At 40.7% G+C, this 25687-nt stretch overlaps 3 protein-coding genes across 6 annotated transcripts in view; 2 read left to right on the top strand and 1 right to left on the bottom strand.

The window, feature by feature from the left end:
* Window positions 1–99: 99 nt before the first annotated feature.
* Window positions 100–2170, top strand: LOC108083540 (testis-expressed protein 10 homolog). Its single transcript, XM_017179384.2, has one exon. It carries the CDS (start codon window positions 205–207, stop codon window positions 2128–2130), a length of 1926 nt encoding a protein of 641 aa, XP_017034873.1. The 5' UTR covers window positions 100–204; the 3' UTR covers window positions 2131–2170.
* Window positions 2171–2239: 69 nt separating this feature from the next.
* On the bottom strand, window positions 2240–4443 carry LOC108083541 (WD repeat-containing protein 46). Its single transcript, XM_017179385.3, has 2 exons — window positions 2504–4443; window positions 2240–2446 (listed from the first exon to the last, which is right to left on the bottom strand). Exons 1-2 carry the CDS (start codon window positions 4193–4195, stop codon window positions 2306–2308), a joined length of 1833 nt encoding a protein of 610 aa, XP_017034874.1. The 5' UTR covers window positions 4196–4443; the 3' UTR covers window positions 2240–2305.
* A 472-nt stretch (window positions 4444–4915) lies between these two features.
* Ptp10D (Protein tyrosine phosphatase 10D) overlaps window positions 4916–25687 on the top strand; it is a 53339-nt gene continuing 32567 nt past the window's right edge. For 2 of the 4 annotated variants that reach the window (XM_017179249.3, XM_070288625.1), the window contains exons 1-2: window positions 4919–5114; window positions 6422–6873. In XM_017179249.3, the coding sequence (XP_017034738.1) occupies window positions 6760–6873 (114 nt within the window). In that variant the 5' untranslated portion in view covers window positions 4919–5114; window positions 6422–6759. Of the gene's footprint in view, window positions 5115–6421; window positions 6874–25687 lie in introns of all 4 variants that reach the window. The other 2 variants (XM_070288626.1, XM_070288624.1) reach the window with 2 other exon arrangements.

Raw genomic sequence — 25687 nt, 5'->3', positions numbered from 1 at the left:
TGCCTAAAAGTAATTAATTATAATTCTATTAAATATTCTAGCAATCTTGAATTTAATTTGTTTCGTCTCATTTATATACGAACAAATTAGTCTGGCAACCCTGTAAGAGCAAGAAGAAGAGAGCGCACATGTTTTTGTTTAAATTTTTGGATCTTCCAGTTTCTGCCTTGTTTTTTACTTCTCAAATCCCCAATCCCGGCTGAAATGGGCGGCCACCACAAGAAGAACCTGCGGGCGGAGAAGGCCAAGGTGAAGCTGAAGGGAGCCAAGCTGCCCAAGGGCCTCAACGTGACGAAGACGGACTTCAAGGTGCGCAAGATCCAGATCCAGGAGCAGCTAAAGGAGTCCTCCTACACGGAGACGGGCCAGCGGCAGTTCAATCTGAAGGAGACTCTGTCGCGTCTCAAGCACCACAGCGTCAAGTTTCGCACGGATGCGCTGCGCAATGTCCGGGACTCCCTAAAGGCCGGCAATGCGGAGCATTTGATTGGCCACCTGAACGCCCTGTTCCAGGGCATTGCAGCGGGCGCTTTGGACATGGAGCAGTCGGCCCGCCAGGAGTCGTTCAAGACACTCGACGTCCTGCTGGAGGCCCTGCAGCCGTCGGCCGTGGCGCCGTTCTTCCACGTAATTGCCACGTACCTGCGCTGCGCGATGACCCATGTCCTGCCCGCCATCCAGGAGGATTCCCTGCTGATGCTGGACGTGCTGTTGGTCCGTGTGCCGCCCGAGCTGCTGGCGGAGCGTAATGCCAGTGTCATTATCGGTAACTTTATCGACATGATCTCCCGCTCCCGGCACGACAACGAGCGCTCCAACCGCACGCTGACGCTCAATCTGGGCCAGGGCAAGCAGACGACGGTCAAGTGGCGCACCAAGGTGCTGATACGCCTCCAGCAGATCCTCGGCACCCTGGTGCAGCACAAGACCTCCAAGACCAAGGCCCCAGTTCGCGTCGTTCACTTCGAGGAGATGCGTCCGCAGTACTACAACGTGCACCGACCCCTCCAACCGGATAACCGCGACCTGCACGCCATCCTCAACGAGTCGAAGCTGAGTGCCGAGGGCAGCCGGCTGCAGACATACCTGGAGCAGCTGATGCCACTGCTCCAGGACAACTGGCTGGAGGTGCGGCCACAGCCGCAGCAGCCATTGCTCGCCCAGGATGCGGCGGCCAGCCTGCACGTGGTGGTGGGTCTGATGAGCCTCCTCTGGACACTGATCCATCAGCACGAGGCAACCCATGACACACAGGAGCTGAGCGCTTGGATGCGGACGAACTATGCGCAAAAGTTCCTGCTCAACTTCCTGGCCAAGGACGGCAGCCGGTTTCCCTACCAACAGATTCCCGCTGCCGGCGGCAAGAAGGCTGCCAAAGCCAAGGACAAGGGCCCAGCGGATGGCGGTGAGCTGTGCCTGCCACAGAATCTGACCATTGTCCAGCTGACCTGCCAGTTCCTGCCGCATCCCAGCGAGAAGCACTCCCAGCTGTTCAGTCACCTCGCCTCGTACGTGCAGCAGAGTCTGGAGCGTTCGAGTGTCCTGCCGCCGGAACAGCAGCTGCTTCTGGTGGCCTCGCTGCGCGCCTTGCTCCTGGACAATGCTAAGCTCCTGCTGGATATCGCGGCGGAACCCCTGACCAACCTGTTGGGCGCCACGATAGCGGCCTATGTGGGCCAGCGGTTCACCACGCGCGAGGGTGTGGCCACCCGGGCGCTGAGCCTGCTGTGCGAGATCGTCCAGAGATCAGACTTGTATGCCCGTTACGGTGGAGCCGAGAGATTTTCCGCCTTCCTGGGCCACCTGCCTCAGTTGCTGCTCAAGCCGACGGTGGGCGAGGGCACGCTGCTTGCCATGGCCACGCTCTGTCGCCAGCTGAACGCCGTCTTCATGGAGGCTTTGATCAAGGCCGCCGGCCAGTTGATACGTCACCTGCCACAGCTGCATGTGACGGGGGATAATGACGAGAGCGACCGCTTTGAGAGCCAGAAGCGCATCCTGAACTTGTTTTACTACGCAAGGTCTTTGGATAAGCAGGCCCAGCTGGATAGCGCTCTAAGGGAGCTGGAGCAGCAAGTGGAGAGTCAAAGGATTGCCAGCTATCTAAGGGGAGTGGTGGCCTATGACTAGGTCTTTCTGGAGGCAGAAAACTAGGCTAAGGATCATTGTTTATAAGTTGCAAGAACTTGTTGGATTTTTAAATTATAAACTAAGCTTAAACCCGGGAAAAACACACATTTTCCACAGCTAGTTGGTTTCTATAATTAGTTTAATGTGTACATTGTGTTCCTCCTTTCCGCCTGCTTCAGGCCTTGCGCTTCTTTGGGGGCTTCGGCTTGAATCGATCCAGCACTGAGCGCGCTGCCTTGGTCTTGGGCTTGGCCACCTTTGCCCCGTGCTCCTTGAACACGCTGGCCTTGGCCTGGCGCACCTCGGCAATGAACTCCTGCGCGGACAAAGAGTTGATTAGAATCAGGAATTCAAAGGATCAGGATCTACTCACCTTGCGCTTGGCATCCTTCACAATTTGCTTGTTGCGCGCCGCCTTGGCAGAGCCGCCGCGTCCCTTCATCTTGTGCCGTGACTTCATATCGATGCGCGGCGCCTTGACATGGAAAAGCCTGCGCTTGGCATCGATCTTCTCCTGCAACGTGGGCGCATCCACGCCCGTGATCTCGTGCGGGTCCAATGTGATCAGCTCCGGCGGTATCTTTTCAAGCAGCGCATGCACCTCGTGCTCGCGCCGCTGCTTCGACGTCTCGTAGGGATTGTCCTCCATGGCATCGAAGTTGGGCTCCCCAGAGCCGGGCACCAGCAGCGACTGGAAGCCCTTGGCGGTGGCCACGCCGAGCACATCCTCGTACGGGCAGAAGCGCAGGCCGTGGACGAAGGCATCGCAGCGCTGGCGGAGATAGGGCAGCTTCTGGTAATCAGCAGTGCCGCCGCCCGACAATAGATCGGCATAGGTCTCCAGGTAGGTGCCCTGGGATAGGGCCAGCATGCCGCGCTGCGACACATCCAGCTCATTGGCGGGCAGGCGCAGCTGGAAGTGAGTCAGCGGCTTGTCCTGCACCAGCATCCGGATGTCCCACACCTTGACGGCGCGATCCAGGCCCGCGGTGACCAGATGCTGGCCCTTGGGGTCAACCGTCAGCGCTGTCATTGCTGTAGAGTGGCACAAAAGCTTGGCCAGGGGCTCGCGCACCTTGGGCGACCACATGGAGACGACGCCGCGTCCGCCGCCGATGCAGAGAACTCCATTGCTGGGATTGTGGCGCAGCAGGCGGATGTCACCTAAGCCGGTATTGAAATTGCCGACCAGCTCGCCAATGGAGACATCCAGCCACGAGGCGTAGCCAGCGGTGTTGCCGGCGGCCAGGAGGAAGTGGTAGGGCAGAAAATCCAGCCGATTGACCCGCGACAGCCGCTTGATGCAGTGCAGCTCGGTGCCCTTCTTGTCGTAGATGTACACCCAGCTCTTCTGCGCCACGGCGTACATGGTGGGCACATGCAGCCACTGCACATCCTCGACGCTCTCCATCGCATTGAATTCGCAGTGCAGCCGCTTGGTGACCCAGTCGAAGGCGGCCACGTGACCGCGCCGCCCGCCCAGCAGCAAGTGGCGGCCGTTCTTGGTGTAGCGCAACTGGTAGGGGCCATGCTCCATGCTTAGACTAAAGTGCTTTGCCGCCGATTGCAGGTCCACAAGCCCGGCGATCTCCGCCTGCCGCAGCTCGGCCGTGGTCTCGCCCTCGTCCGGCTCCAGCTGGCCGGGTACCTCCTGCAGCAGCAGCTCTGTGCGCGCCGCCTGCTCGGTGGCGTACTCAAGGTACACCTCCTTGCGTGTCTGCTGCTCCTTGAAGTGGCGCGTCTTGACGCCCTTCGGCTGCACCTTCTCGCCGCGCGAGTACTTGTCCATTAGCTCCTGCGGAATGGGGTTTTTCTTGGGCTGGGGCTCAGCTGGGTCCGCTGGCTCGGCCGTCGGCTTCTTGGGTGCCTTCCTTACGAACGCTGGCGTCTTCTTGGTCTTGGTTTGCATCTTGATGAAGTCGCCAACGAAGTTCTGTTGACTCTTGCGCCGCACTTGGACGCGTTCCAGGCCGCCGTCGTCATTGTCGGTGGCCTTCTCTGTGTCGAAGTAGCGTTTGTGTGGGGTCTTTTGCTTGGGACGCGCTTTCGGCGTCGGTTTTGTCATCCTCAGTACTATTATTTAAAGAATTTACTTAAGAAAACAATCAATTTTGAATCAACAGCGTGCACGTGCTGCTTCTTCTTCTTCAGCTGTGTGTCAGTGTGGCCAAAGTCGTTCGATTAAAGTGGCACCACTGCGCTGGCTGTTTCCGATCTGGCAACGATGCTCGTACCACCACCAGTGCTGCCAGACGTTTCGTTCACGCTAAATCTGACTAGATCTAGCTTGAAACAAGCTAAGCTGGCATCACTTAAAAATAAGCTGAATTTGACGGAAAAGCGTTTTTCTTAACGAACGTGACGTAAAAATCGTCACTTCGAATCGGCTTTTTTAAGAGCGCTCGAATTTGAATCTCGCTCTTTTTCGAGCTGGATATAACAGTGAAGAGAGCGTTAACAGAAGTTAGCTTATGGAATTCCCCCGAATGAGAGTAACAGAGCTCGTTAACAGATCGATCTCTTTCGCTCTCTGCCTAAGTTTCTCTCATGATACAGTGGGCCTAATTTGCTTATTCCGTGCAATAAACGAAAATTCATTTAAAATTAAAGCAGACTGCTTTAATTTTCTAAAAAAGCTGGATTTCCCGCTGACCGCTGTTTAAACATTTTCCCGCAATTACACTTAAAAATAAGCTGAATTTGACGGGAAAAAAGCGGGAATGGCATCGCTGAGTGGGTGTGGGAAAACCTATAAAGGCAAGTGCGAACGCCCAGTCGACAAAGTTTTTTTTACGAAATTTTGAAATTTGACGGCTCCGTCGGTTTTTGTTATTTTTTCCCCGCGGCGACGGTTTCAAACAAAAAAAATATACAAAAATACATAAAATTTACGTGAATGTTTTAAAATGATTTTGTTATGGTGGCAATGTTAGTTTCGTTTTTTTTGTACAACAACACGCATGAATTTGTTGGTGCAGTGAAAAGTAAGAAAAATAAGCTTAAAGTAAAAGCAGAAATTGAGAGTTGTTTGCTGGTGTCTGTGTGTGTGTGTCAGTGTGCGTGCGACGCAACAATAACAAAACGAGACAGACAGGGAGAGCGAAAGAGAGAGTGGGAGGGAGAGCGCAACACCTACGCATAAATAGTGTTTTTTTTTTATAATATGTTTTTTGGCATGCCTCTGCTTTCTCCTCCCTCGCAGCCTCTGCCTTTCGAATTTCTCCACTTCCGGTTCTCGCTCGCTGATTTTTGAAACAACTCTTATTTAATCAATATTAATTTGTTCGACACGCAAAGAAACTTGTCCCACATTCGTGTTTTAAGCCCTCAATTGTGAAGAAATATACATAAATAAAAACTTGTTTTGTTTTGTTTTTGTTTATTGCCTTGCAAGCCAAAGCTCTCGCTCTCCACTTGTTCCCACTCTCTTTCAAAAGATCAATCCGATTGATCCGCTCTTGTTCGTTCTCTTTGGGTCTCTCTCTCTTGGCCACAAAGTTGAAGGTCTTTTTTGCATAGCAATAACAATAAATACACGCAAAATAAGGCAATCAAAGCTTATTTTACGTTAAATTAAACAAAAAAACCAAGGAAAATTAAAACCTAAAAAATGAACATGGCAAAATATGCAGAAAAGAAAAGAAAGAATTGGACATGAAATTCACGTAGCTTACACTTAAAAAAAAATATATAAAATAAATGCTCAGATATTAAACTTTTTTTTAATGTTTATTTTATTGATTGTAAGCTTTCTACATTTTTTTGCGCAGTGCATCATCTTGATTTCTGCAAAACAGGTTTTTGTTGGCGTTTAGTTTTTATTTATTTTTGATATTTATTTGTTTTATTTGGCCCGCTGCTATCGTTTAAATTTTTGCAATGACGTCAGCGGAGGCTAAATTGTTGATCAGCATTTATTTTATTATTTGGCACTGCACAAGGCAGTGCAATTAATTAGCACTTAACATGTTTGAGATTTAAATCAAATAAATGACCAAAAAACTTTGTTACAATTTATACAAGTTATTTTCTTGTGTTTAACAATGTGAATTTCTAATAATTTCTTAAAAAAAACTTAAATTCGAAATATAATCATTTTCAAAGGCCCTGAACTGTAGTTCAATGTAGAAACTCAAAAAACAAGTCAAGAAAAAATATATTAAAAAATATGCAAAAGCTTGGAGAAGACGAGAATAAGAGAGAAGCTGGGCAGGTGAAAAGGGAGACGAAAAATCGGTTGTCTCCCTCGGCTTATTCACGATTTGTTTTCTAAATCCACACTCTCTTGCAGTTAAATAAATGTTAAAAAAAAAGCGAAATTATCAAGTGTTTTTGGTTCCGGATCCGGCAAAACACATTTTAATCGAATTTTAAGCCCGCGCTGTCGACGAGATAATTGCGAAAACAATGCATTTAATCAAAGTAAAGACTAAACTCGCGCTGAAAAGCCCCGAAATCGAGAGAAACTAGCAACACCAACCAAACCAAAGCCCACAAATCGCACAAAATACTGGCAAAATAACGCAGAAAATAAAAACAACAATTAAAGATAAGGGGTAACAACAGCGGCAGCAACTAAAAAACACAGAAGAGCGGAGCGGAGGGGAGGAAGGCAACGACGGCCCCAAGATGTTGTGCCAGCTAAGTAAGGCCACCACCAGAATCCGACTCAAAAGGCAGAAAGCCGTTCCACCACATTGCTGGCTCTGGAGTCTGGCGCTACTGGCAGCATTTACCCTAAAGGTGAGCGAGCGGCTTGAAACGGCCAAAAAGCACAACACCGGTTGGCTCAATAGCAGCTAAAACGTAGTCTGAATATGTTTTTAAAATGGTATATTTATCAAAATTCCTAATCATAAGCCGTAGTCGAAAAAAATATAGCTACAACATTAAGAAATCCAAGACATACTTTAGTTTTGCCATCTTAAATTAAGCTCTTTGAATTTGAGAAGGAGGAGGAATCGCCAAACATAGCACTCTAAGCCGCCTTTTCTTTATGAAAACGTATACTGAATATCTGTAAAAATCTTATATATTTCAAGGTCCTTAAATTTGCGACCAAAAGAGATATTCAGGAGTAGAAAAAAACAACTATAGCCATGATTTTACAATTTTTGTTTACCTCCAAATGAGCTCTTTCATTTCAATTTATGTACATTTATAAGTAAATAAAATAAATATTGTACATACAATATTTTTTATTGGGTATTTATAAACTTTATCAATGGAATTTAAAATATAATAATGAATTAAACGAATTAAACAGTTGCAAAACAGATAAATTTATTTTATCAACTGCCCACATTGGGCGTGCAATCAATGCCGCAAGATTCCGCAAACATGGCTATGGGTTATTTACTTATTTATATATTATTTGTGATCCCACATTTACTCACATTTCACCCACATGGAAATCACTTGAAGCCTCCTCTCTTTATGTTCTTAACGCTGTGGTGGCTTTGGTCTTTTCCCACGTAAATCAAATTTAATTATTTCGCATCGGCGGATGTTGTATTTGTCTTTTTGAATGGAATACAAAGACCCTGAGGAAGTCACTAAAAGATGTTTGAATTAAACTTAATCAATTGTAAAATGGATAACAACTTTTAAGGCTTGAATTAAATTGAAAGAAAGAATATAGGAGAATATATGCTTCTGAGTTATTTCCCTTTGTTAAAAACTAATGATATACCAATAGGTTCTCTACATTCTTTAAATTTTGTTTTTTAATTGATATTTCGTGCCATATTTGGTTACGGTTTTTGGTGCTTTGCATAACATTTTCGTTGCATCCAAGTTTTCAGTGATGAAATCAGTAAGACTTGCATTTTTTCCTAATTGTTATAAACCATTCGCAGTTAGGCACGAATTCGATTTTCATAAAAGTTATATAATGCCCGCAGGCATTGCTAATTTATTTATTAGCTATTTTGTGAGCTTACTTGCTGACTATTTCTATTACTGTTTGTTAATTATATATTACGACTGTAGGCACGAATTCTAAACTAGTTTTCGGTTTCATTTCCATTGATAAATTCTACTTGTACTTGTTTTTTGTATTTTTTGTTTGGCAAAATTGTTGACGCGTAACGGCTACCGAGTATATAGAGCTCTATTTCCACCCTATCCGATTTCTGTACAATTGTTTCACGAGAGAGATCCCCTTCAAATGGTTTTCTAGCTGCCCGAGTTGTTCTACCGGTTGTTGTTGGCCATGTATATTGTGCCGATAAATGGCCAGAAATATTTGCCATTTGGTCACATACAATCTTAACTTATATTTCGTCGCTGGTGGCCATAAGTCACGTCTCCAGTGGAGACAATAAACACGAATAGTACAGCCATGCAGGCATTTTAAAAATACAAAAAGAGCCATCAAGATCAAAGTGATTGAGTTATTTGCAAAATGCCAGTTTCAAAGTTTATTTTTTATATATTCTGTATATTTTCTTGAACTCTTCTGGAATATTTATGAATTTAGAAAATCGTACAAAATTATGTCACGTATTAAAAACAATTATCCCAGAGTCTGAAGAGGGCGGAAGTGCTGGGCAATTAAATGCAGGACTGAATCCTCAGATGCACAGCGCAGATAGGACAACCACACCCATTCCTTGTCCGGGACACGTGTCAAACCGTAACAGCAACAAGGCCAGGGGACCAGGGAAAACTTCCTTAGACCAGACAGCTTGAAATTGAATTTTTAGAGTGGGAAAAAAGGTGGAAAACAAGTCCTTGCAGGAGGACAATTAAATGCAACCCTGCACCCGTCAAATGCACACAACTTTCTTGTATTTTTCCAACCCAATTTGACTCGAACAATGTGCATAAATTAAATAGCAAACCATTTAACCTAGGTGAGCATGAGATTGAGCTTGAGCTTATTAACCCTCCTTGCCAGCGCCAATGACTAGTCAGATAAGTATGCGGACAGAAGTGAAGGCTTTTGAGGCGAACTCAATAGCTCATTCCGGTTTCTTAATGATAATTAATTGCAAACATATGGAGAGCAGAGTGCTCACTACATTATAAACATTATATGTTAAGGAAACACCTAACAAGTGGTTACAATTTCAAATATTTCTTCTGTCAATCATTTAATCCCCAAATAAACATAAATATTCGCCAGATCTTCAAAGTATCATTTGTGTGCAACAATATTCTCGCCTCGCTTCCAGACATCAAACGGTTACTGAAAATAGAATCAAATGCCGGAAATGCAGCAGCCTCAAAATGCAAATAAAAAAAATAAAAAAAATATAAACGATCATGAAAAATCAAGGGGAAAACTCTGAGAAATTGTAGATGCAAAAATAAATTAGCTTTTGGAAAGGAAAAGTGGGATTTCGATTTCGATTTCGGTGATCGCCCCGAAGGCTCTATTGCCAACAACCCTTTTGGCATTAGTTCTTTGCTTTAGTTTGCTGATTGGAAATGTATAGGCTGGGAAACAGAGATGGAAATGCTTGGCCTGTACATACCCCAGGACTCTTTCATTGTCCTGCAACAAAACGAACCGAAAATGAAATTGCTTCAACGGTGTGTGTGTTCCCGTGAGGCGTTTTTCGACTGCGAGGGTGGCTTTTCCCGCACAGCTCCCCACATATAGAAATGTGTATATATTGAGGTGTATCGGACAGCTGAGGTGCAGACACTAGTTGTTTATTTTAGCTTTGGGATTTTTTTAAACTGTATGTAAATAACATTGGCCAAGCTAAATAACTCGAGTTATTAAGGTACATTTAAGGGAATCAGATATAAATAAATAAAGTTTAATCGATAGATATAACTGTTACCAAATAGTAATTGATAGAACAATAGACGTAAGATCAAAGAAGAAAAATATTAGAAATCTACATATGTAATACTACCTATAAAATCGAAATTTGGTAAGAAATCAAAAGTATTAATTTTTGGTATACCTTAATTTTTAATGGTAAAATCCTAGATCTTTGATATTCTTAAATGAATTTACTGTTCAAACATATTTATAACGATTAAATCGTATATTATTTATGGTATTACTGTTCCCCTTTTTTATACCCTCTCCCCTTAGTTCCCAAGAAAGGAAAGACTATTATCGTGACCCCGGCTGTATGCGCGGGCGGGTGTGTCCTATATATGAAGTCACTTAATATTTAGTTCACTGTAGCCATTCATATGAATCATAACCGGGGGAGGTTTCATCCCATGCTCTCGCTCCGGGGAGGGTAAACTACGACTGCACTAACATGCTACCAAAAATGCCACTTGAGCATTATGAAAGTCATAATTCTTGTATGGGAAAACTTTGTTACGCCAAATGTCTGCTGACTAATTACTTAGGGAAGGGAAATGACTTGCTGTGATAGTGTGATAGTATAGATAGAGTTTTAGATGCTATATTGGAATGGAAAATAATACAAAAAATATAAGATAATGCGACACAGTCAAAGTAACCATTCCGTAACACAATCCGTGCAATTTCAAGTCTTATCTGAAGATTCGTCTTCATTGAATTCTTTCACAAGATTCTCTAGACTGCTTTCATTTTTTGATTTCTTGCACTTTTTACACTCTAAAAAAGTGGGGCATAAGCTAATACGATTTATTTCTATAGTCTCTGGTCCTTTCCAACTCCAGGCTAGAGTCCCTGAAGCTCCATTAAATCCATTTCCATTACATTTAGTTTGTAATAACCCTTTGACTCCATTCACGATTACCACAACTTGTGTGTTGTGTGTTGTTTGTTGTGTCTAAAGCTAAATTAAAATCGATGCCGGGGCCATTTTGCAATGCAATCGTAAATCGCAGATCTCGAACCGTTTGTTTACAGGAATGCAACAAAAAGCAGACAGGCGGCAAACGGGAAAATAATAAAAAAAAAAACAAATGTAATGGGAAAATGCACTGGTTACAAAAGGAAAAGCCAAGGGAACGGGCTGGACCGGACCGAGTCGGCAGTTGTTTGCTTAATTGAAATTTATGGACTGCGCTCCGTAAATTGTTTCAGTGCAGGCAGTGCAGAGCTCGATGCAGATGCAGAATCGGCGAAATTATTCTTTAAAAGGGGTGTCTAGGAAGTGGCCTACTCCCTCGCCCCCGCTCTTTGTTGCGGCTCATTTGCGAGTGCTTTTCCTTGATGTTTTTCCTGATTTTTCATGCATTTCCCCGCGCCTGTGAAGTTGCGAAATCATTGAAAGATTCTTCTGAGGCCAAGGAAAATCACTCTCTGGCTGGAGAGCATTAGCACCACTCCAGTTTCCCGGGGCTTGTCAATCATTTTATTGACAGACTGACAGATGAACGGACAGGTTGTCAGGTTTTGTGATTATTTTTTTGGTAACAGGCGAAATATTTAGAAGAACCAAGAACAAATTAAACCATAACGCAGTTTGCGAGTATAAATTATTTATAACAAGAAAGAAAGCTGACTTTGGCCAGCCAAAGTTTGTATACCCTTGCAGGTAACAATTAAAATATATCATAACTAAGCCAAAAATGCATTAATTTCGATTCGGAAAGCAGTTTTGTGTTAGTTTTTGTTAATTTAAAAAAACTGCATACCAAATTTAAAATTTTAAGAAATCAACATTTTTGGCCATTTTTGCTAATTTTAATGATGTAACCCCTTATCAAATTTCGCAAAAATGGCAAAAAAAATCGATTTCTTCCGGACATGTCTAGAAAGATTCGCATGTTAATGCTGATCAAGAATATATATGGTTTATGGGGTCGGAAATGTCTCCTTCACTGCGTTGCAAACTTCTGACTGAAATTATAATACCCCCCAAATTTTGGTTGGGGGAATTAAGAGAGAAATTTCCCACCTCTGAACCAAATAAACCTCAATGCACTAATTTTTTAACCCGTTTCCCTTTTTGCACTCTAAACCGGCAGGATAGCCTCGATAGCCCCAGGTATTTTCACACTCTAGGCTAGGATCCTTCTCCGTTTGGTCCGCGGATGCGCATGTGGGCCGGAAGCGGGTCGAATTTGGACCGGAACATAGATTCTGGAAATGGGGCGAGTGTTTCCGTATCCCCCATCAAAGCCAAGATTCTTCGGATCTCTACTCGTGGATCTGAAGATCGATCGGGTTGAGGTTAGAATTCGGGTTCGGGCTTCATTGGGCTTCATGCGGGGTCGTACCTTGCTGATCTTGGCCTGCAGGAAGACATGGAAAATCCTTAACATAACCTAATACCTACCATACCAACCAAAGTACTAGTTACCGCTGACTTTTTGGAACCATTTTGTTTAAATATTATTATTTTATTGTGTTCCTATTTGTCATTTAAACTTTCCATTCTCAAATGTTGTTTTGCTTATGTAATTTGAAATGTTGACACAGAAATTTGTTGTTGAATTTTGTTAGGATCTGTGTCTCTAGCAGACAGCTAAAAAACTAAATATTTCCATAGGAAGTTCCTTAGTCTACAGTTGACAGTTTGTTGTCGGGCCAACTTTAATAGACTTTTTAGGTTCTAAAATTACGAAAACTTTTATAGAATTTAGAAAAAGCTTTCATGAATTTAAGGCAGGGCACCCCAGATACAAACTCATTTTTTAAGGCGGAATTGCACTTGTTTTGCTGGTCAATTTTCGTGAAATCATGGCTAATTCGCCCTAAACTTTGTGGCGCAAAAACCTCACACGTCTGCACCATATAATTCCCAACTGGTTCTAACTTAAAAAGTAACTCAATTTGTTCTTAAAACAAGAGTGTAAAAAGTGCAACAGATCAAAAAATTCAGAAACTCTTCCCTCTTCTGGAACGGATCATAAATTAACAATCAAAGTACTGACTCATAACACTGTACACCTACCATATTCTTTAAATATCTTAAAGTTTCGGTTTTCCCCTTTTGATGTAAGAATTCATGAGTGATACCTACAAGGTGTACTTAATCCATGGAAAAGAATAGTAAACTAATGGTTTGCTTTGGCTGCATGTGTTATTCATAATTTATACTCTTGAATACTTTCCATCTCGAAAAATTTACGTAAACTAAAATATTTTTTAAAATGTTTTAAAATAAATAATGATATTTTTTAAATAGTGTTTTTCTTAGTGCATCAGCGACAGCAGAAACTAATAATTATATCGACAAATGAATTCACACCCTTCAAGGTTCCGAACTCAAGCAAATTACGATCGTGCTGGCCAAACAGTTTTCCCTCCTAAGGGGGAGTTTTCACTTCGTTTTCGGCTGCGTTTTCCCCCAGTTTTTAAGGGTGTGGAATCCACAAGAACATTTCAAGGCCATTGACATCGGTCACTCTCCATTATCCCAGAAATGGGAAATCATTGATGCGATCCGATTTGTTCCTGGGTTTCCTTCCTCCTGTTTCCTGTTCGGTGCGGACCTTTGGGCTGGATTTTATTCGATTTCAGATGGCTAAACTTTAACAAAGAAGTTTATGTGTGGGTGTTTTCTTGATTTTGATTTCATATAAAAATTAGCTCACCAACTATTTGGCCAATCCCTATATAAGTTATAGGATATAGTAAATCAATTCGAAAGTTTGTTAAATTAAACCTACAAACTTAATTATTTTGTATTTAAAATTTAATCTTTGATTTCTTCCTATGCATAACTTTATTGGGATATTAATAATTGAGCTCTCAGTGAGTTTTTATTATATGTTTTTAAGACCATATTTGTATATAATTTTTTTTCTGAGTGCTCTATTGTGAAACGCACTTCTGTTTTATTTTTACAGCATTGGGGGTGGCTAGAAAAAGTGTCCATCCCCGAAAAATAAAACGAATATACAATCCACTGACCTTGGGATATATACACCATAGGAATACAAATCGGAATCGAAATGCGGAAACCTCAAACTCAATCGAATCCCCGAGGCCGGGGTAGCTCGAGTTTGAAAGCTAGTTAATCCACTCCACATGGTCCATCGATTCAATTAGTCTAGCAACGATTTTCATTTTCCTGGGTTAAGGGAACAAAGGAGCTGTGGGCTCTGTTCTAAAATGAAAGTGATATCGAAAGGGGAGATGGGAAGTGGCATTAATAAGAAAACTCTTAAATATATTAACCATATTTGATATAGAAACTATAGAACATTTTTGACAGTATCGAGATATCGATAAAATCGATTGAAAATATACATAAACAGCATCTAGTATCGAAAATATCGAATACTGTTTGCAGTTATCGATAACCTCGATGCCTTTTGCAAATTCAACTTTCTCTTTAAATTCCTTTCTGAAAGAAAAGCACAGTACATATATCGAGAAAAAATATATCAAATATATATCGAAAGTATTGAATATTTTGTGCACTGAAATAATATTGATGACACCGATATAAGCCAGTCGTTAATATCAATGTCAATCGAAAAGGATCCTCAAAAATATGTTTGTGGGAGATACAAAAGGCGGAAAAGGCCCTTTATTCAAGACCCCTTTTTCAGTGAACAAAAGAACTACCACATCTAAGCCCCATAAACCGCGTTTATCTCACCTATAAAAACTCCAGACTAATCCAATTGTTCGAGTGCTTACTACTCACAATCGATTCGGTTTCGAGGCGAAACGAAGTCAGAGTGGACTTGCATATTCATCCGGTGTAAACCAATCATCACCTGGCTATGGACTCCGTAATTGCGGTGCTCTGTGCATCCGACAAATGCGACGACTACAACGACGTCAACACAAAAAAAGAAAGAGAAGAAATGGGGAAATAGGAAGGGATATCCGAAGGACGCTCCGGGGCAACGAGCATGTAACTAGACGCTAAATAACGTTTAGCATGGAAATGGCAACATTTCGCCCAGTTACCTCCACTTGTGGCCCACCCCAACCCAGCCAGCTCTCCCAACTTTACTCGTGGCTTAAACTGTTTGCATAAACATTTCCATTCTTTCTGCCAGGCCTGATACTCATCCCAGCCCCCAGTCCACACCCACATCACCCACCATTAGGACTACGTGCTAAAGTGCACTGAGGAGTCAACAGCGTCTTGCCGGCAAATTCAATTTGCCGCAAGTTTTCCAAGCACGGCGCAAAAAATCATATTTAATTTGATTAAATCTTGTTTTTGTGTTGCGTTTCTCTTTTATTAAAAAAAAAAGGTTCTTAAATACCTACATTTTTATATTTAGATAATTAATTTAAAAAAAGATTAACCATTAAATTTATATTGAAATAAAAGGTATTTTATAATTTTATTCCCTTAGACTCTTTAAAACTCTTAACCTATTATAAAAACTGTGATTCAATTGAGCTTAAAAAATATTTAAAAAAATAGGGTTACGTTTGCTAAGATGCATTATTAAAAATTACATTAAATAAAAAAATAAAATAAAAAAAACTATTAAACAGGTTTTCTTTATGGGTTATCTAAGTAATTGTACATTTTTCTTCAGCTAGTGTTGGAAAACGTATAACAAATGCCCGATCGATAGGCCAAGTATATCGATAATGCCGGAAAACCCAGTGCCACTTCTAGTAAATGTCCTTAGTTTAAGTTTTCCTTTTCAGTGTCGCCACTGTTGACAGTTATGTCGGTGCATGTGGCATGTGCCTGGCTTACGGTGGGGAGTTGTTGCCCCGTAGAAATTCTAGGTGCATCCTTAATCCCTTCCTTAAACGCAGCAATCAGCTTATGTGCTCATAATTCGCAACAGTTTCGAAGTCTATAATGGTGAATAACCAACTAGTATATACATATGTATGTTTTTGTGTATGATCGAGTTTGGCAGAAGCCAGTGCCAGTTATGGCCGACATCGGATGCTAAATCACTCATTTGGCATTCCCAATGACCATTGGCAATTTTCGGTAAGCACGGTCCATTTAATGCTGTCGGCACGTGTGGCTACGCGTTCCTTAGAAAAGTATTTTATGGCCATTTCTATGGATTTTCACACAAAGAAAAAATTCAATAAAAAATGGAACAGCTAAATTATTGAGGGTATAATATGAAGTCGAAGTATTTGATACCCTTGAAGTAGACAAATTAAAAATGTGACGAGTTAATACTTCTCTTAAAATTATTCATTTATATTATGGTTATAAAAGGTTTAAGTAATTTAAAAAACACTTTATGATATATTTATCAGTTATTTGAGGAATGAATATACCCTCCCAGCGGGGGGTGTAATGAGTAGTGAAAAAACCTGTGCATCTTTTCGATAAAAAGAAAATCAAGGCAGATTTTCTTTTTGCTTTTCGTTTTTTCCCTCCCCCTAGGTGGAATGCATTTTTAACACTTTTTCGGCACGCATCTCGCGCGCCTTTTCCCAAGGGTGGAATCAAAAAAGGAAGGAAAATATGGGAAAAGGGGGCCCGACATAGATATATCACAGGGGTTGTTGTTCGATCAGAGGCTGCCTTTATTATTTATCGATTGGCATTCGATTGGCCTGTCAACAGTGGAACCAAAGAGGGTTGCCTCTGGCCAGACTAAAGTTTCGTTTGGAAAAAAGCCTGGAGAGATATATCAATCTTGGCTAGTAGAAACTTAATTACATTTTCGGATTTATGCTTTTGACAGCTGTGTCTAAATGGATTCTTCATAATGTTAATTAAATGATATAGATAATATAGCAGTCTAAAATTAAAACAAAACACCACAAACCGAAAAGGGAAAGGAAAAACCACCGGGGTCAACAAACAAAAACAAACAAGCAAACATATCAAAGGTCCCTCTCAACATCTGTTGGAAAATGATTGAGGGGAAAGCGTCAAGAAAAACGAATGAAAAGCCAAGCATATGTGACCAGGGGCACCCGTAGATCTTTCGTGGGCATTACGTATTATATGTCACAAGGTGGGCTCCGTGTCGGGCTTATGCTAATTTATTGCTCCGGATTCCACAGATGGATGTTACATGTCTGGTGCTAACTTTTGCCACCACCCTCGGACAATTGAGATATTTGTGTGCTCTAGTTATAATTTTTTTTTCTTTTTTTTTGTTTTTGTTCAGGGTTTCTCGGGGGGTTTTTAGGGGTTCCGGGGGTTAAATCGTATGGCAACAGCCAACGACATTAACAACGCTTAGAGCAATTACACAGAGACACAGAGGGTCGGAAGGGTGGGTGTGCAGAGCCGCGGGTCGGGCGGGATTATTTATAATGAGGCAATAACAATTTGTGCTGCAGTTGGTCATGACATTCGATTAAGCTTTTGTCCTCCGTCTACCCTAATTCTCAGTTCTCATTTTTGCTGTTGTTCATAAAAGTTAATCTGAAGTCTGGTATGTTGTGTTAAAGTAATTAATGTTTGCACTTCATAATCTCTGTTGATCCTTCAGTTTTAAGTTTAAATTCAAATTCTAGTTTAATTGTAAACTAATTCTTAATTTCTTCTCTTCTTCTTTCAGGTGCGTACAAAATATATTTCTCCCCAAGGAAATTCTGAGACTGAGCTGTGGCCACTTCAAAGTACTCAAGTTGTCTTAATAATGCTCTCAGGCAAGCATACATAAAGATACAAATATACATAGTATGTACATATATAGACAACATGCATATGGAAATTCCTGGGAGTGGTGGAAATCCATTTCATTGTTGCACATAATTCAGGTTTATTGTCAAATGGAAGACAAAGACAAAGCCCAAGACGGCGTACATAAGTCGCAAACACTTCAAGGGAATTGTGGCTTTGAAATTGCACAATTCACATGTATACACACACATACATACATAAGTACTTACAAACTTATCTATTTATTTGTTTTACTTGAAGCAATTATAGTCAAGTCCCCCAACTAAGTAAACAAATAAAACAAGACACTTTACAAAATGAGGCGGCAAATGTTATTTGCAACCCATTTGAAGCTTTCAAAAGGGTTGCCTTACCAGAATCCGTTGGGAATTATAGCATCATTTATCAGTCCAGAGCTATGGTCACACTAAATCTGAAGCTTGTGATATTTTTCTCAGTGTAGCCAAGCTATTTTCAAATTTATTCATGCACTTGGCCCTGCATAAGCTAGCCACATTTAAATGCATTTAAAATAAAAACTGAAAAAAAGAAGTAAAAAAAACGCTTAGCTGGCACTGAAACCGTTAGAAGAGCGAGAGGTATATAGGGATTGAGAGCGAGAGGAAGCTAAAAAAGTCGGCCTTAACCCCTGGACAGAGCAGGAAGAGGAGCCCACTAAGCCAAGACAAAGCTTTCTGGTTTATCTGCCTGCACCAGGCACAGATACCCATACAAACATGCTTCTTTTTCGCACTCTTTTGTCTCTTTTTTTTCGCCCTATCCCTGTCTTTTTCTTTCGCACACCTACCAGTATTATGTATCCGACTGTGTGTGTGTGTGTGTGGGCTCTATGCGGTTCATTTATGCCGTCTGCCTGATTTCCGCTTTTTAAATGCTTCTGTCGCTGCGCTGCCTTGGCACTTGTGCACTAAGGAAAAAAGTTTTCAATTAGGTAAAGTTATAACGAATTAAAGACACTTATAGCCGCTGCAATGCTAGAACCTATTGAGAACTATAACTTAAACGAGGTGAACAATTGATTCCCAAATGGAATGTTCAATTTTTTAAATAAAATATCCTTTTTATACTTAGCATTGGCTTAAAGAAGACCAACCAAATGATCTGTCGCTTGTTTTTTCTCAGTGTTCACCAGCTTCATCATTGCTTCTGTCCTTCAACTCACACAATCATACATAACCCATAGCCTATAGCACCATTCACATGGGCATCTGTTCTTTGCCCAACAACAAGAACAATAACGAATTTATTTCCATTCTGTGCTTTCCTACGTGCGTTTCCAGTTAATTTTCTTTTTTTTTTTTGTTCCATTCCCTCCGTTCCACTTCCCTCATCCTGCCTCGGCTCGAGGTGCTAAGTGGAACACCAATTGGCCCCAACAAAGGCATATCGCAATTAAGAAGGTGCGAAAGAGAGATTGGAGACCGGAAAGCAAAGAAGTTAATGAGAGAAGGAAAAGGATTTCTTGCAATGGATCCCTTTCTAATGAACAGCTTTATTTCCCCAACGGGGGAAAGAGATAGACCGAGCCAGAAGGAGAAAAAGTGTGAGAAAAGGAACTGTAATGAGAAATGGAATGATGAAGTTTCAAGCAACAGATTGCAGAAAAAGACAGTGAATAGTATGTAACTAATGTTGAGATGTTGAGTGCAGGTAAAGTTACTTACATTGCTGTATACTTTCAACTAATGAGTTTAACGAAGGGGAAATTTTACTTTAATTAAATAACAGTCTAAAATGTTTATGTTTCATTTTCAATGTTTATATTTGAGAAAGTAGAGCTCTTTTTGTTTCATGTTCAGCGTTCGGTTGCATCAACTTAAAAGGTTTGTGTTCCTTTTTTAATATCCCATCCGGCTCATTCCATGTTCCAGTAAATTGTAATTTGTAAGTGCATTTCATAATTCTTACAAATTTCTGTAATATCCACAATATCTGCATAAAAATGTAGCATCAAATAATCTCCCTAATTCGATAATTTCCGAGTTGACTTTGTGTCTCGCACGCGCCCAGCAAGCTAACTAAATCAAATGGCAATTTAAAGCATTTCCCGACTGAGGCCAGAATAAACAAATCAAACGGGGGAGGCGGAGATAATGGATAATGGGTGACAGTAACGGGTTGCATGCGGCATGACCCTCGGCTCTGCCGTCTCCTCCTCCTCCCAGCGAAGTATTAGATGCACTGACCGCAAACCGAAATGGAATAATGGAATTCCCTTGTCCGTTGATGTGTCGGAAGGCCAAAAGGTCAACGCCAATAAAGGGATGCAGATTGGTTGGCCAGACGGATAGATGGGATGAACCATATGCAAATGAGCCTAATTAGATGACAGGACACGCACGCATGATTATAAAAGGGATATTTTTGGGTTTTCTTTTCCCTCCACTATACTGTCCAGTCACTGGTGACTAATAGAGTTATGAGAGCAAATTTCGTATCCGTTTCAATTAATTGTCAACAAATTTGGTTCTGGCTTTTGAGAATGTCAAACCTCAGAAGCCCCGAAAAACCCTGGAATGGCACCCTGTTGAGCGGTGAAGAACTTTTGAGACAGCGCTAAAAGCAAAATGATTAATTGCATAAAAACAAATGGAGAAACGCCAAGTACAAGACAATTTTCCTGCTTTTTAAATTCCCAATTTCCCAACCCCTGGCCAACACTTTTAGAGGGTTGTGAGGGCACAAACACTGAGGGAAAGGGTGTCAAGGAAAATTAAAGATCTATTTATAGGCTATTCGGGTTCAAAATTTCGAAGATTATGCAAAGTTATTGTATTTTATGTGACTTAATTTACTGAATTCTGATTTTTAGAAATGAAAATTCATATTTTTAGGGTATCTAATTAATTTAAAATTGTAGTTTCCATTTAAAACCTTTCGCCACGTGTAGGCTTTTCCTTTCTTCACGACTTTTACTTTGTCGCCTGATAAATTAAATTGAATCCCGTGCCTCTTGCCTTCCCTGAGATGTGATGAAATCCGTTTAAACGCAACTTTATATAAGGACACCCCAAGCCCGAGCTCCAAAACCCAACCCCAACCATTCTTCCCCGCAGGATATACAGTCTACCAACCCCCTCATAAGGGTGCCACCCCGCCAAGCTGTCGCTCCAAACGAAAGATGATTGCGATGATGATGATTGCAGAGCGCGCTGAGCATTTGCTGTCGTTATGGCGATGGCTTCCAGCTCTGACCAGCTCTTCCACCAAGCACTTCCACCCTGAAAACCCCCCAAAAAAATGCTTTAATTCCTAGAGGGTCGTCTTTGGGAGTGCTCTTCAGAAGTCTCTCCGCACTATGTATATCCCTTGATTTCCGCTGGTCATGGGTAAATCCTATTGTTGCTTCGGGCCATAGATTTTCCCTGTTTGTTTGCTGTTAGTGTGGTTTCAGTCGGAGGAGGTTATTTACAATATAAATTTCCAGCGGGGGCTCACGGAATAATTAATGGTAAATGATTTTTCGATGGATATACATTTGATGAAGATGGATGTACTCATTGTACATCGGTAATGCAATTTTAATCCACTTAAAGGTGCTTGAATAATGCCATATGATTTATATAACTATTAGTGGATTAATATTATAAAATAAAAGAATATAAATACGGAGTAATTTTACAGATTTTGTTTCTGCTTCTTTTCAATAATTAAATTAATATTTGTATTATAAGGACTTTTCCTTACCCCACAAAGTCTGCCTTTCACCCTCTTTGAAAATAAAAAGAGGGGAATATCCTTTTTCCTTTGCCACATCCCCCTTTTTAAGTCAGCTGTTGTTACCGTTGATTTTATCGTCTGCTTTGACAGCTGTCACGCAGCCATTGTGAAATGTCATTGGTGTTGTTGTTGTTGAATTGCGTCGTTGTCGAGTGTTGTTATCATTGCATTTCCCCCCTTACGTGATTCGCATTGATTGATAGTCCGTAGCAGGATTTACTTGTTCCTGTTAGACGAGGTTCTGTTTGGAATTCCAAAATTGTGATGGAAATCCAGAAAAGCACTTTAATACCTCGATCAAAAGAAGCCACAAACAATATAACTTATTTTCTGTATATCAGAACTGTTATATAGTTGGGGAAAAACATATGAATCAATGGATCAAAATTCCATTTCCTAGCAATTTCCTGCCGCCAGGTGTCGCAATTGTGCATTAATGCTCACCACTCATCCATTGTGCGATGGTAAATTGCATTTGTCTCACTCTCTGCAGATAGACTTTGTCTCCTTTTTAGCTTGGGCCAACATTTCCGCCACAGACGGAATGGAGGAAAGTGCCGATGGAAAAGCGGAAACGGGCCACCGTAGCAAAAGGGGAATTGCTTTACTCTCTGCTGTCGTATTGTGTATTGTGTGTAGCAGAGGGTCCTGTCCTCGTCCTGCCTTAGTATATAACGTGTACATATTGATCTCTATGCGGGCAAACTCACTGAACTATGCATGAACCCGGCCGAATCAACTGAATCACCTGTCCAACCAGGCCCCGGGACATCATTAACTGTCGGGAATCAGCTCGCCGCAGCAGAGCCTGTGTCAATCCTGTGTATCACCTTTTCGCCCGTTTCCTCCCAGCCTTACCCCCTCCCCCCCCTGTGTTACGGCTAATTTTCCATGCAATTACGTGCAGTTTGCTGTTGAGGACTCGACTTGGTTCCTCCTCCATTCTCCGTTCGCCTTCCACTTTCACTCATCAGGCTGCCCTGTTTGGCCTTCGGGGCATATCGCAATCGCCGCCCATTTCCACTTGTCGTCTCTTGCCCTTTTAATTGCATCAGTAACGCTTGATTTAACATTTTCCAAAGCGAGTCAAAAATAAAAAAGGAACATGGAGGAAAACCCAAAAACGGAAAATCCAAGTGCGGAAAAAATAACTGGAAACTGCCATTAAAAGAATCATGAGGGAAATTTAATAAATGAATCCAAGAATTTCCGCTGCTAAATTAATGGCAATGCAACGGAAAATCCATTGTCTTTAATTGTCTTTAATTGCTAAAAATATAAAACTGATCAATTATAAAGTGCATTTAAATGTTAAAAATTGTTGCATACTTTTTTGCAATATTTCAAACCGTAATCTACCTAAGCGGGAGTTTTAAAATATTTCAAGAATTTTTAAAGCCCGCTGCCTAAAGAACAAAATACCAAGAAAACCCATTAGGAAAAACTCATTGAAATTGTAATAAAAAAACAAATTGTAACAGAAAAGTAAAAAAAAATATGGGGAATGATTTTTTGTGGAATTTAACAAGTGGGTCAGAATGAAATACCCATGCATACTCCAACACACACACACACACACATATCGAAATACATACATACAGCAGACGGAAGTGGAAGTGGAAAAAACAACGGAAACTTGCCGAAAAAAAAACATCAAGACTTTTCTGAATGATGGTCATTCGTTATCCCCATCTCCCTCTCTCTCCCTCCATCTTTGTCGCACACTCTTTTGAGTGTGTTCATTCATGGAAATTCAAATTTTCGCCGCTGTTTTCGCATTTATCTAACGGCATTTTCTGCGCAACAATCTAGCGCCATCTTTCTCTCTCTCGCTCCATCTTAAGGACTCTCGCCTCCAGCTTTCTCTTTTGCGCTTTTGGGGCTATCATTTGTGTATGTGTGTACATACATACATACATTTGCCGGCAAGTTTCCGTTGTGTGTGTGTGTATCTGCCGAAATATATTGATTTTCTCTATTCCCTTTTATTAAGCATTTTCGGTTTACCGTTGCTTTGTTGTCTGCATTTGTTGTTGCCGCAGACGAGACTTGGTTGCCTTTGTTGTTGTTTTGCAGCACAAAAAAAAAAATAATAACGAAAAAAATAGAAATATGGGGAATCAGGCAGCAACAACAACTGCCAAAGTTTGCCAGGTTTTCCGGTAAAAAGAAGAAGAAGAATACATAGTTGTAATGCTCATTTAATATTTCCCTTTTTCCTTGTTGGCACTGCAACTTGGCAACCCTGGCACAGTGGTTAACTTTGTACAAAATTTCTTCATTTCTGTGGGTTTCTGCCAAATAAATGGTTTTATCTAATAAAATAATAAGAATAAGATTACTGATCCTTAATAAATTGTATGCATATTTTCTATTTACTCTTCAGTCGACATTTTAATATCTTTTCAGGATATTGTACAATTGCAAACTGCAAGGGTATACAAACTTCTGCAATTTAAAGTTAGTTTTCTTGTTGTTGCTGTTGATTATGAGATATTAGTGAAAGTATCTCAATATAAACGATCGATAGGCAAAATATTTCGATAGCTTTGTAAACTTTTTACATTCAACTATTAATACTCTTAGAAAAATTGACAGGAAAACCACTGTAACCGGCGACATTTGCTTTCTCGGCTCCTTTCTTTTCCCTTTTTTATACCCTTGCAGGGTATTATAATTTCAGTCAGAAGTTTGCAACGCAGTGAAGGAGACGTTTCCGACCCTATAAAGTATATATATTCTTGATCAGCATCAACAGCCGAGTCGATCTAGCCATGTCCGTCTGTCCGTCTGTCCGTCTGTCCACCTGTCCGTTTCTACGCAAACTAGTCCCTCAGTTTAAAAGCTATCTGAATGAAACTTTGCATATAGTCTTCTATATACTCTCACTGCTATATATGTCGGAATACAAATGTCCGATAAATTTTTAGAAAAAAAATTTTACCTTTGCTGTTTTTCAATATTTTTGCACCATTTTTTAGATATGGCCATTTTATATTATTTCTGAATTTTGGTAAAAATTTTATGAAAATCGGACGACTATATGATATAGCTGCCATAGGAACGATCGGGAAATTAATAGGAAAAAAATTATAGCTTCGTTGTTTTTCAACGTATTTGTATCTACTCTGAGATATAGGCTTTTTTTATTGTTCTAGAATTTTGGTATAAATTTCATAAAAATCGGACAACTATATCATATAGCTGCCATATAAACCGATCGGTAGATGTATACAAAATGTAAAGCTGGGAATGCAAAACTGTAACTGTCAAACTGTAAACATAATAAGTATAGGTAAAATGTAATGAAATAATATCTGCAAGGGTATACAAACTTCGGCGTGCCGAAGTTAGCTTCCTTTCTTGTTTTATATATATTTTTGTTTGCCCTTTTGTGTGTTTGAATTTTTTGTTTTGCCATTTTTTTGCGTGTTGCTTTTTGTGTGCAGCTTCCGCTTTCACATAGTTGAAGCCACTCCCACCGTGTTGGCCCTGTGCCTTTTCCTCCCTATTCGCAGCTTGAAAGAAACATTTTGTAGGAGAAAAAAGCAAATTGAATTTGTCTGCTCGGCATTCCAAGACTCCGAGTCCTTTTTTTAGTCCTTAGAAAGCAGAACAGGACACGGGAGCAGTACAGTAAATAGGCGGAACAGAGCATATTTTATTTATTACTTACATTTTCTTCCGGCAAAGTATATTATGTTGGGAATTTATGGAAAAAAGTTGATGAATATTCCAATAAGAAGAGGTATTCTGTTCTGTTCTTATTCGATTTTACTTTAATGGGAATATATATTAAATATGTCTAATACCATATTTATTTATTCATTATTCATATTACTTAGAAAAGAATGTTATTATGTTGTTATTATTATGTTGGGAATTTATGGAAAAAAGTTTATGAATATTCCAATAAGAAATTAAGTTTCGTTCTTCTTAAATTGTATTTTAGTGGGAATATACATATAATTAAATATGTATTATAATATTAAATATTTAAAATATTAAGAGAATAATAGTAGATCCTTGTTTAGGAACATTTCAAGAAACTAAAAAAATGGTAAGTGAAGCAAAATTCATATAATTTATATATTATTTATATTTATATATTAAATGAATAAATACTATTTAGGATAAACATAAACCAACTGTTTTTGATTATTTTACTTATTTAGCGATAGCTTGCTGTACTTCACTTCACTTTCAGGCAGCTTTTTGTAAAACAAAGACACAAAAAAAGAAGGGAAAGCCTGGAGAAAAAAGGATCCCCGCCTAAAGTGGAAAAAGGAACAGATCCTGAAATGGCTGCAGGACAAACAGCAGCTCTCACACGCACACATGTGTGCTTACGGAACACACCCACGCGTTGTGGCTGCCTGAAAATTGTT

This window comes from Drosophila kikkawai, chromosome X (assembly GCF_030179895.1).
Source record: "Drosophila kikkawai strain 14028-0561.14 chromosome X, DkikHiC1v2, whole genome shotgun sequence".
Lineage (NCBI taxonomy): Eukaryota > Metazoa > Arthropoda > Insecta > Diptera > Drosophilidae > Drosophila > Drosophila kikkawai.
This window is presented reverse-complemented; position numbering and strand designations above follow the sequence as displayed.

What these genes read in the sequence shown, in the direction of transcription:
- LOC108083541 (XM_017179385.3), bottom strand. Translation starts at nt 4,195, where the DNA reads ATGACAAAACCGACGCCGAAAGCGCGTCCCAAGCAAAAGACCCCACAC. An exon ending in TGAAGGATGCCAAGCGCAAG is followed by an intron (nt 2,447 to 2,503) that starts GTGAGTAGATCC and finishes TTGTCCGCGCAG; the next exon opens with GAGTTCATTGCCGAGGTGCG.
- LOC108083540 (XM_017179384.2), top strand. Translation starts at nt 205, where the DNA reads ATGGGCGGCCACCACAAGAAGAACCTGCGGGCGGAGAAGGCCAAGGTG.